General features: G+C 30.6%; 2 protein-coding genes across 2 annotated transcripts in view; one reads left to right on the top strand and one right to left on the bottom strand.

Annotated features, from left to right (window-relative positions):
• The window catches only part of LOC105624431 (thyrotropin-releasing hormone-degrading ectoenzyme-like), a 12885-nt gene extending 7355 nt beyond the window's left edge, over window positions 1–5530 (bottom strand). Inside the window, exons 1-7 of the mRNA XM_012205797.1 lie at window positions 5509–5530; window positions 4578–4794; window positions 3668–4015; window positions 2779–2958; window positions 2333–2641; window positions 1926–2109; window positions 615–1043 (exon numbers count right to left, since the gene is read on the bottom strand). Coding sequence (XP_012061187.1) covers window positions 615–1043; window positions 1926–2109; window positions 2333–2641; window positions 2779–2958; window positions 3668–4015; window positions 4578–4794; window positions 5509–5530 — 1689 coding nt within the window. The remainder of the gene's footprint in view (window positions 1–614; window positions 1044–1925; window positions 2110–2332; window positions 2642–2778; window positions 2959–3667; window positions 4016–4577; window positions 4795–5508) is intronic.
• Window positions 5531–10235: 4705 nt separating this feature from the next.
• Window positions 10236–10583, top strand: part of LOC105624436 (homeobox protein MOX-2) — a 10940-nt gene continuing 10592 nt past the window's right edge. The window contains exon 1 of the mRNA XM_012205799.1: window positions 10236–10380. Coding sequence (XP_012061189.1) covers window positions 10236–10380 — 145 coding nt within the window. The remainder of the gene's footprint in view (window positions 10381–10583) is intronic.

The following is a 10583-nucleotide window of genomic DNA, read 5'->3' as shown; positions in this document are numbered from 1 at the left end:
CTCTCTCTCTCTCTCTCTCTCTCTCTCTCTCTCTCTCTCTCTCTCTCTCTCTCTCTCATCAATTTTTATGAGAAAATTATAATTTTACAACATACACGCATAAACATATAAAATATATAAAAATGTAGTTGAAAAAAATTATTGATTACGTAGACAATTAATGTAAAAATTATTAATGTGTCAGCAATTTATATTTATAATTATCTTCGGTTGAAAAATAAAAATAAATTGGCCAAAAAAAATTTTGTTGTAACATTTATATGCATATTCAATATAAAATAATATTTGTATCAACATTATATGTTTTTTAAATACATTTTTAAATATAAAAAGTTTCATTAATTTGAAAAATTGAAAAGTCATAGTTAAATATGAAACCCATCAAATTTTTGATAAAAAAAAATTGATTCCAGATTAATCGGAAGAAATTGAAGCATTTTATATAATTTAATCGTTCTGTGTAATTTAGCCACACACTTCTTTTTTTTTCATTACGTTAAGGTAATAACGATTATTAATATCGTAAATGCATTCCATCGATAAGTAATTTGTCGTCGACGAAACAAGATGAAGAAACGCGCCTGGAGATCGATCTGCGATAAAGAGCGGCGCACCTGCATAAGCTCGATCGCACCGGTTTCTCGATTCTGTTGGACGTGCAGGACAGGGAGTCCGGCCTGATACGTCCAAGTTCGCATGATGTCCTTCATGCGGAGCCCTGAGGAAGCCGGTAGCCCGTTCGCTTCATCGATCTCCATCTGAAAAGCGCTCCAAAGATCCTCTTGATCGGCATTGCGATAGTGATATGTGCGCATGTAGTGGCGCACAGACGAGAGAAAGATTCGCTCGCCCAGAAAATGATAGATCATGTGCGTCATGCAATTACCCTTGACGTATGATGTCAAATCAAAGACGCCAGTGAGCTTGTTCATTTTCCTCAGATCAATATGTAACGGATGTGCTGCTTCGCCGGCATCGTTATCAAATACGTCGTGACACCCGATCAGGAAATGGGTCTGCAGATTCCAAGATGTAGGCTCAATCTGGAAAATCAAGCGTTTTAATCACGACTATGGTTAAATATCACAATACTATGACTATGAAATATAATATGCAATAAAATTAATTCTCATAAAATTATTAAAATATGATTTAAAAATAAAATGAAAAAGTTATTAATTAATAATTATTTTAAAATAATTGAAAATCAAAACATCATTTATCGACTTTTTATGTAATTTTCTATAACTTTGCAAAATTCTACATAGCTTTTACGTAAAAATTAATATTTATATTATATTCAGAAAATGGAAATAACTTGTTAATGAAGATAATTATAAGTTTTTTGATTTTACTTTTTTGATAACTTTATTAATAACTGCGTTACTTTTTTTTGGTAACTGTAATGGTAACGTAATTATATTTTTTTGATAGTAACAAATTTTACAATTATTTTTATCGTTATTTTGCATACGATTGAACACGATTCGATTGGACATTAGCCACTCATAGTTTGAAACTAGAAAGCCTTTAAGCACCCCTCCGTTGTGATTGGTGATTGTCGATTTTCAAAAAATAAAAAATAATAAAAAGTTACTTTCTCAAACGGTAGCTGTAACAAATTATTTTTAAAAATCAGTTACTAATAACGGTAACTTGTTACTTTTTCTACTCAGTAACGAGTAACTATAACTTCTTATTTTTAAAAAGTAACTTTCCATTCCCTGATTATATTAATATTTACATTATAATATTGAAGTATTAATATTGAAGTATTATTTAAAATCTAATTTAAAAAAAAAATTTTATTTAAAAGATTGCTCAAACATAATAAAAGACTGAATAGCAAAATTATTACATAAAGTGATTATAATTGGTAATTTTTAATTAACATTATTTAGAAAATTGACTTATATCCACTTTACTGCGTTTAATGCTAGGAATCCGAAAAATGAGGCGAATCCTTCTTTCAACCACACTTCGTCCCACCATTTTGGCGTTACCAAATTACCGAACCATTGATGAGCGACTTCGTGTGCCGCGATACTAGCTATTGACTTTTTGGACTCAATAATACTGTCATCTTTCTTTATAAGAATAACATCTTCTCTAAAAATATCAGTATAACTCATTAGTACTTTTAATCTAAATTGTAATAAAAATTCTGTTAATTAATTTGTATGAGAAACATATAACATTCTAAAGTAATCACAATCACAAATTCTTAGAAAAATCTGGAAAATGTAAATTATATTTAAAAAGGACGATATTTTTAAACTTCAAAACTTTTTACAAAAAGACGAAGTTAAGCATTGCAAAAGAATTCATTTACCGAAACGTTAAGAGACCCCAATTTTCCATTGCGGCGTATGCTAGTTCAGGAACTACAATCACATCTAATTTATCTAATTCATAATAAAATCCAGTAAAATTCTGTACTACACGAAGAATTTTCGATATCAGATCGCCTACATATCTTGTATCGTTTGCAATCTCTTTTCTAAAAAAGACCGTATGCGATGGTCGATCGGTGACAGCAACATCGTAACTCGAAAAATCGGTGACCATAAAAGCAACCACGTAAGTGGGCATACGAAAGGTTTTCTCATAATGGTCCCAAACATATCCCGGCATGTCATGTCTGAAGAAAAGGGAGATTGAATTAAATTCAGATTATCTTTTAAGTAAACGTTGTGATTACAGGAATACAACTTTGCAGGGGATATAATAAGCGATGTGTATATATGTTACAATTGCAACAGAATCGCTCTCTTTTACATTTCCTCGGTGAATTTGCGCATTGAATTCGAGTGCGATCGCATGTTAGACTTTCTGCCAATCGAGATGCGAAACGGCGTTTTGATCCACGGCTCGTCGAAGCATGGATAAGCTGATCGAGCGTAATCTGGGGAGAAGTTTGACACCGCTATCCATCTGGAAAAAAAAAGTCTGCTTTCGCAATGTGTAGATATAAGTTGCGTTAAATATAACATTGGAAAATAAATGAAAATTGAAATTTGAAACTAATAATAAATTAACATTAATAAGGCTGGATTGTTCTTTTCGATAAACTTCAGTGTTCACTCTCTTACTCTTTTACTCTCTTATTCTCTTATTTTTTTATTCTTTTGTTTCCATTGGATAAATCATCATAGTTTATCTGAAGGTGGAACAATCGGCCCTAAATAAAGTATCTTTTAAAACTTAAAGTCAGAGACGAAGATTTTTTATTTTTCTGAGTGTGTGGAGTCATTTAAGCGAAAGGAGGGAGAATTTCAAAATAACACAAATATTTTATCTTTTGTATCAAAATATATTTCTACATATACATATATATGTATACATATATACGTATACACTCTAGTCATTGCTTTTTGTCAAATTACTTAAAATTTTTTTAAATTTGTCAAAAATTATATTTTTTAAAATATATTTTTTTTTTAAATTCTGGATGTGGAATTCAACACTCACAGGAGGATCAAATAGAAAGCTTTATATCCTTCATAAGAAAGTTTCCGTCTATGTTTGATATAGGTACAACAAATTAAGAAATAAAAGTTTTAAATGGTTAAAATAAATCTTTAATGCTTAAATAATTCAGTGTAAAATTAACAATGTGAATTTAACTAATAAATTAAAGACATCACATTTTTGTATTAAATTGTAATACCTGGTTTCGTTTGTATTATGGTCAATGTGTGCGCTCCTGAAAAACCCTTTTGGTTTTTGATATAACGGGATCATATATTTTATGTGTAAAATGTAAATTTTTTCCGTTATCAATACATGTAAAAGAAATACATCGATAAAATCCTCTTCATCATCCATTACAGCGTATGTGCTCGTTAACTTTGATGCATTTGGCGAACGAAATTCCTTCACGCTAATGTCTTGTATAAGGAGCTTACGGGCGTGAAATCGTATATGTTTAGTCGGTACTTTGGAATAAAATTGGATCTGTGTATCACCGATCATTGTGAAATTATTCTCTTCTAATATGGGTAATATTTTCAAACTGCAGTAAAGAGAGAAAAAAATTGCGATATGACATTTTAAAAAAAGCGTAATATATAAAAATTTCTGTCTATTTATATAATTTTATTTACTCTAAATGCAAATATCTTCTGTTTCTAATATTAATTTTAGCTGTAGTTTGCCAATTGGAGGAAATGAAATTAAGTGCTGCAAATATTTTAGTTCAAGTCTGTAATGTCAATCACTGATGATAAATATGTGATGCGGACAAAAAAGTCAACATCAATCAGTTGACTAACACAGTGAAAATCTGTGTTAGTTAATCTGTGTTAGTAAATCTATATATAATAATATATTATCTCAACTTTAAATATAAAATAAAAAATAACGCATTTATTTAAATAACATGTATATATATATATAAAACATTAAAATATCTTCCTCTGTTATACTAATGATAATTTGATAAATCTTTTAAAAAAATCTTAAAATTTGAGGAAGCAGTCAAAAATTGCAGCAAATAGAATTTTTTTTTCATTTCTAGCATTTGAATAATCAATAATCGAAAAGATTATCAGAAATATGTTGATTGTCCTGCTTACGTGTATTCTAATGGTAAGACTTGATCAGACAGCCTTTCCAAATGAGCCATTTTACGAGACTTCCCACTGATCGATCCTCTATGTCTACCATCCTGCCGATTTTCCATACTCGAACTAACGAACCAGTAAATGATCATTGAACCAATGAAGATGAGTATCACCACCGCGATTCGCGTTTTCACTTGCCATCCACGATGCCTAACGTAAGCCGGAATTTCTAAAGCATGTTTTCATATAGTTTACAAAATTTTATTTATTTATAAATTTTATTTATAATTATTCAACAAAATAAGAATAAGTAAGAATAACAGTAAACGTTGTAGCTATCAAATTTTAATCCTAATATCTTATATGTACATAATGTTACTGTAACTTTGATTAAAATTAATGATACACAATATTCCATTGATTAGTCTATTATCTGGAAGAAAAAATTTGACAGTCTGTTCAAAAAATATTTAAAAATGACAAATTCAGGACAGTATTGCCAAAATTTGACAGTATCTCATTTTATCTGTAACTGTCCGAATTTGTCCGAAATTTGTATATTTTGATAATTTTTCGAAGAAATTTAAAATGAATTCAAATTTAACCACATTTCATATTTTAACCACATTTCGGACAATTTCGGAGATATTTGGATAAATTTTTCCACCAGGGAACTGGTGACTTCATTTTTGTGAGATAATATTAGGTGTAGTAAAAAGAAATCCATTCATGCAAAAATAATGGATTTCTTTTTACTACACCTAATAATATGCTGCAATTTTTATGAAAATACCGTATTGACAAGTTATTGTATGTGTTGAATGTGATTGATTCTTTTAAAATAAACTTTTAAATATTTGTTTCTTATATTGCACTTATATTGTCTATATTACATCTTTTAATAAATTTAATATCTTTTCTTTCGATGAAACCTTGCTTTTACCTTGTGTTGGATTGTCTTCCATGTTTATCGGCAAGGGGTGCTATATTCCTGCAAGATTTAGCAATCGTACGGACATCGCCACGACGGGTAACTAGCTGCTACTGCGTCCGAAAAGCAGAAAACGCTCATGGCTCAAAGGCTCATGGTTCAACCAGACACGCCCGCCAAAAATAGAGAGACACTTGTACGCTATTTCCCTACTCTTACATACTTTACTCTGACGTTTACTGTCGTTATTTGCCTGAAATTTTTTCGCGGACCGTTGTGACGACTTGACGAGTGCGCGTCTCGTTATGCAACGTGTCTTCAAGAATACACCAGCAGTGCCGTCATCTCGTGTTTATAATTTACAGACTTCCGGTAAATAGTCGAAGAAGAAATTCAGAAACGTTTCGTCCATTAATCATTACAGACACAACAAATAAAATTGACTAATACCAGAAAACAATTCGCTGATCTTAAAATATGAGCAAAACATTGTAAATTTAAAAGTAATGAACATTTAATTAATTTTCTACTATTCTTTGGAATGGAATCTTATTTTAATGGAATCTTACTTTAAAGAATGAAAATTAAGCCAATCTTGAAAAAGAGAGACTTAATTTTCAATCTTTACGAGTAAGATTCATTCTAAAAGTTAAAGACTCTATATATATATATATATATATTTACAAAATATAATAAGATTACATCAAAGTATCAAATACACATTTTTAGTCTTTCGTTATTTATATCGGATTTAATTCCATGAATTGACAAAAATTTTGACATGAACGAAATGTAAACTTCTTTAAATTATTGTACATTGTAATTCCTTGCAATTTATAAAACAGTTCCTTTTCATTCATTATTTAATATTATCAATGATTTATATATAGCATCAACAGTTAATTTCTTCAGTAGACTGATTGGATAATCGCGACGGACACGTGGGTGTCTAATGTATACTTAATGTGCTGCGGCTATGATCCGTAAATGCGTCGGCATTAGTGTCGCTAACTTTTGAATTAGTTGCATGAGAATCTTCATTTGGCTGCTGATGAGAAAGCCAGACACCTACATTCATGGATTTATATTCAAACTGAAAATACTCGACTGAGAGCCTGCAACAAATGTTCATTGTGGAATCTTCTTTTTTCATGTTACGACCCACGAAACTTGGAGAACTTGATTTCATAAAAAAAAAGGCTTTAACTTGTAAGATATCGTCTAAGCATCTTCTTTGAAAAATAATACTCGTGGGAAAATGCAGCTTATGTCTTTTAATTTCTATCTTTAGTAAACTATAAATCGGTCATTAAATAAAACTAAAAAGTTAATTAAACCGTTCATTCAAAGAAACAGAATCTGAAATTAATTTGAACAATGCTTATTGATTTCTGACGTTATGCGAGCTTCAAAAATTAAATAAAATGTGTTTCAATTCTTATTTGGTACGGAAGAGTTTGAAAAGCTGCAAGATGAAATTCAGGAAACATTACATTTCCGAATAGGCGTTCCCTCGTAGACCGCTTGGCATCGCTTCATGACTAGGAGTGTCTCATATTTCAGGGAATCTCGCTTCCTGTAGCGATAGCCTAGTACTTCGATGAGATGGTGGACCTCTCGTCACATCTCTTTCGGCATCGAACGCGTGTAAGCCGCATTCAGAGGGAGTGCAAGCGACAGAGGAAGCCAAACAATGCCGATGATTAATGGAGACGCGTGACCCTCAAGAAGGAGTCGACTTTTCGAAACGTGCCGCGTCGAAGGACCCGGCTGGTACCCCATCCACCCATTCTCTCACTCTCGCGCAGCCGTAATTTTTCGTTCCTTCCTTCTTTCCTCCCACCACTTTTGTGTTTTCTTAGGTGAGCCTTTACCGAGATTGACTTCTCGTTGATGGAGTAATAGCCATCCTCAATGAAACACCGACAACGAATTCGTGAATGAATTGGCTTGACAAAGAAAACAACTTCATTTCTTTTCTCCGCATTTTTCTCATTAAATATATTAATGTGATTCTTGCAATTACAATAATTAAGTTACATAGAAAATAGTTTATTTTATTTGTATATTATTCTAAAAAGCACATTGTTAATGTAAATAAGAAGAATCATTTATTAAATTTAATAGCAAGAAAATTTAATTTTTCTAATATTATATCATACATTGTTATACATACATTGTTTAAATTATTTTATGCAAAAATTAAAAATGTTTACTATTGTGTCAATTAATCATTAAAATTTTTCCTAAAGTCTCTTAAATTTATCGATATTGTTTTCTTTGTTAAGGAGCTAAAAATATTTGCTCTTGCAAGTTATTTTATAAGTTAATAAAAAATCAATTAAACTTATATGACAATACTGAAAAAATGAAAATAAAAATAAATGTAATTTATATTTATATAAGATAAATTAATAAATAATAATACAAGAGATTCGAGAGATTCATATTAAATTTTAAAATATTTTAAAAGAAAATTAAATTTGTAATTAAATTTTATTGAAATCTTATACAAGTTAGTCATTAAAAATATTTAGGCTAATCGATTTAGTAATCTTGAGCATATTTTACAGATTCAATTTCCTTCCTTTTGCTAAATTTTAAAAAATTTAAACATTTTTTATAATCGTGACAACCGAAACGAATTCTTTCTTTCTAATAAAGCACACTTGTCTCACAGTTGGAAGTATCGTATTTCAAAATGAGGGAAGAAATCTGGATTGTGTTTGATAGTGCTGAGATATATGAAAGAAAATATATATATGTATTAAAATAAATAAGAATTCAAATTTGATTGAAAAACACGAACTAGTTATAAGTTTTTCTTAATCTAACTTTAAAAAATTATTTGAAAATTTGGAAACAAAAAATACAAAAACTTATTTCAAAATATGTTTTAATTTTCGTAATAGATTTACATATTGAAAATAAATTTTTAAATACCATTTCAATTATCTAAAATACATTCTTAATTGACTATTACTTGTTTTATCCAAAGTTTGACTCATGAAACTCAGCATTGAAAATTTATCGGCACGCGGATAAAACAATTCGCAAAAACAGTATTTCACATGCGTCATATAAAAGTTTTCTTAATCCCCATCAAATGTACAGTTCAGAGCAAAAAACTCAGCGGCTCGGCCGTTTCATGTGTCACCATTTCGAATTCTTTCGCGAACGCCGACCAGTCACTTTGGTTGCGAGAAACGATTCACGCTCAGGGATTGGCCAAAAAGCTGAAAGGAAATGTAGAAGAAGAACTTCTGTGGCCCTACTCCTACGATTCTCCTCCGACGTTCTCGACGTTCTCGATGTTCTCCATGACATTCTCGCTGTCCTATGACGGCGCCATCACATGTGCTCATTTGACATTTCCGAGTAAGCACTAACGCAATTCGCATCCATCCGCGCACGGAGTGATTCTACGGTGAATCTGTGCTTGCTTATATTAATAAAATTAGTGACAATTAGTAGATATTATTAGTAATCTTACCAAGATAGATATTAATAATAATCTTACCAAGAAAATATATATAAGAACCATAATGAAAAAATATGAGCAAAGAAATATAAAAAGGCTATTGCAATATTTAATTCCTTTTATAGTATTCTATGGAAAGATTCTTTTCTTGGAGTAAATATAAGTGTAATTAGGATCTTTCCGCTGTTTTTTTAAATACGTACTTTTTATAAATCAAATATAAAAAACAAACATTACATGAATAAATCGTTAAATAGTTATTGCGGATTAATTGCTGATTGTGTTATAGTTGTTTTATTCTTGCTAATCTTTCTTTGTCAATTCTTTATAAAGATATTCGTATAAAGAATTCGTGTACTGACACTGTCAAAATCTTTATTGTTACTATGTTGTGTTCAAAAGACACGATTGCGTATAGCCATCGGACATCCGATAATTTCGAATTATCATCGACCCTGCCAATACTATCTTTTCATATGGAAGGGCAAAATGCAAGATCAACAACAGGTTGTGAGGCACCGTGGTACCATAGGTTGTCTTGGAGCAACCCATCAAATCCTTGCGGTGGATTTGATATTGCAACTGACGAAACCGCTCGTTTAATCCCGCCGCCTTACGTTGTCAATTTTCTTCAAAATACCGACAGCAATCAAAATTATCGCACGTGCAGGTAAAACTCCCATATGTTTTACGTATAAAAAAACTAATAGATTTCTTTTATATCTTTGTTTATTTAATATTTAAGAATTTTATTTATTGAAAATTATACTTTAAAATACTCTGAAGATAACTCTTTAAGAAGCACAATATACTACACAGTTGCTCTATTATAACAATATTAAAACTGAAATATTAACCTTGTTATATTTATAAAAATATTATATTTTATTTTGCATTAAAACAAATATTTCACTTCCATAAAAAAATATGACTCATAATTTCTAAAATTATATATATCTTTTATTAACTTATTATTATAATTAATAAATGTTTCTATTATAATTTGTTACTTTTTCAATAATTTTTCGTATTATAAGATTGTGTAACTATCATTACGATATACCTTATTACATAAATGTGTATTGTACAACGTTTAATTTTTGTAAGATGGGAGCAATATTCTCAGCAAGATGCAGCAGATTGTCATCTGATGATCGAGCAACTGAATGAAAAAGAAGATGAGAAGCCTTTGAGCAAACCTGAAGATTTATTATTCGAAAATAATCAAGATCGTCGTGTGACGACAAACACAGGGACAATGTTTCGCACTTGGGAGATGCCTTTGCAGAATATAGACTTCGAGTATGAGAGCAAATATCAATTTTGGCAGGATTCGCAACATAATGAGAATCATGCGAATTCGTTGTTTGGAGAAAATACACGTTCGCACCAACGAGAACGAGGTAATGTATTATTTCTTCATCAATTCTGAAAGACCATATTTTATAAAATAACATTTATATGTTGTGTGTGTGTGTGTGTGTGTGTGTGTGTGTGTGTGTGTGTGTGTGTGTGTGTGTGTGTGTGTGTGTGTGTGTGTGTGTGTGTGTGTGTGTGTGTGTGTGTGTGTGTGTGTGTGTGTGTGTGTGTGTGTGTGTGTGTGTGT

Source organism: Atta cephalotes (genome assembly GCF_000143395.1).
Source record: "Atta cephalotes unplaced genomic scaffold scaffold00078, whole genome shotgun sequence".
NCBI classification, from domain to species: Eukaryota; Metazoa; Arthropoda; class Insecta; order Hymenoptera; family Formicidae; genus Atta; species Atta cephalotes.
The sequence above is the reverse complement of the archived record's forward strand: the minus strand, read 5'-3'. Positions and strand labels throughout refer to the sequence as shown.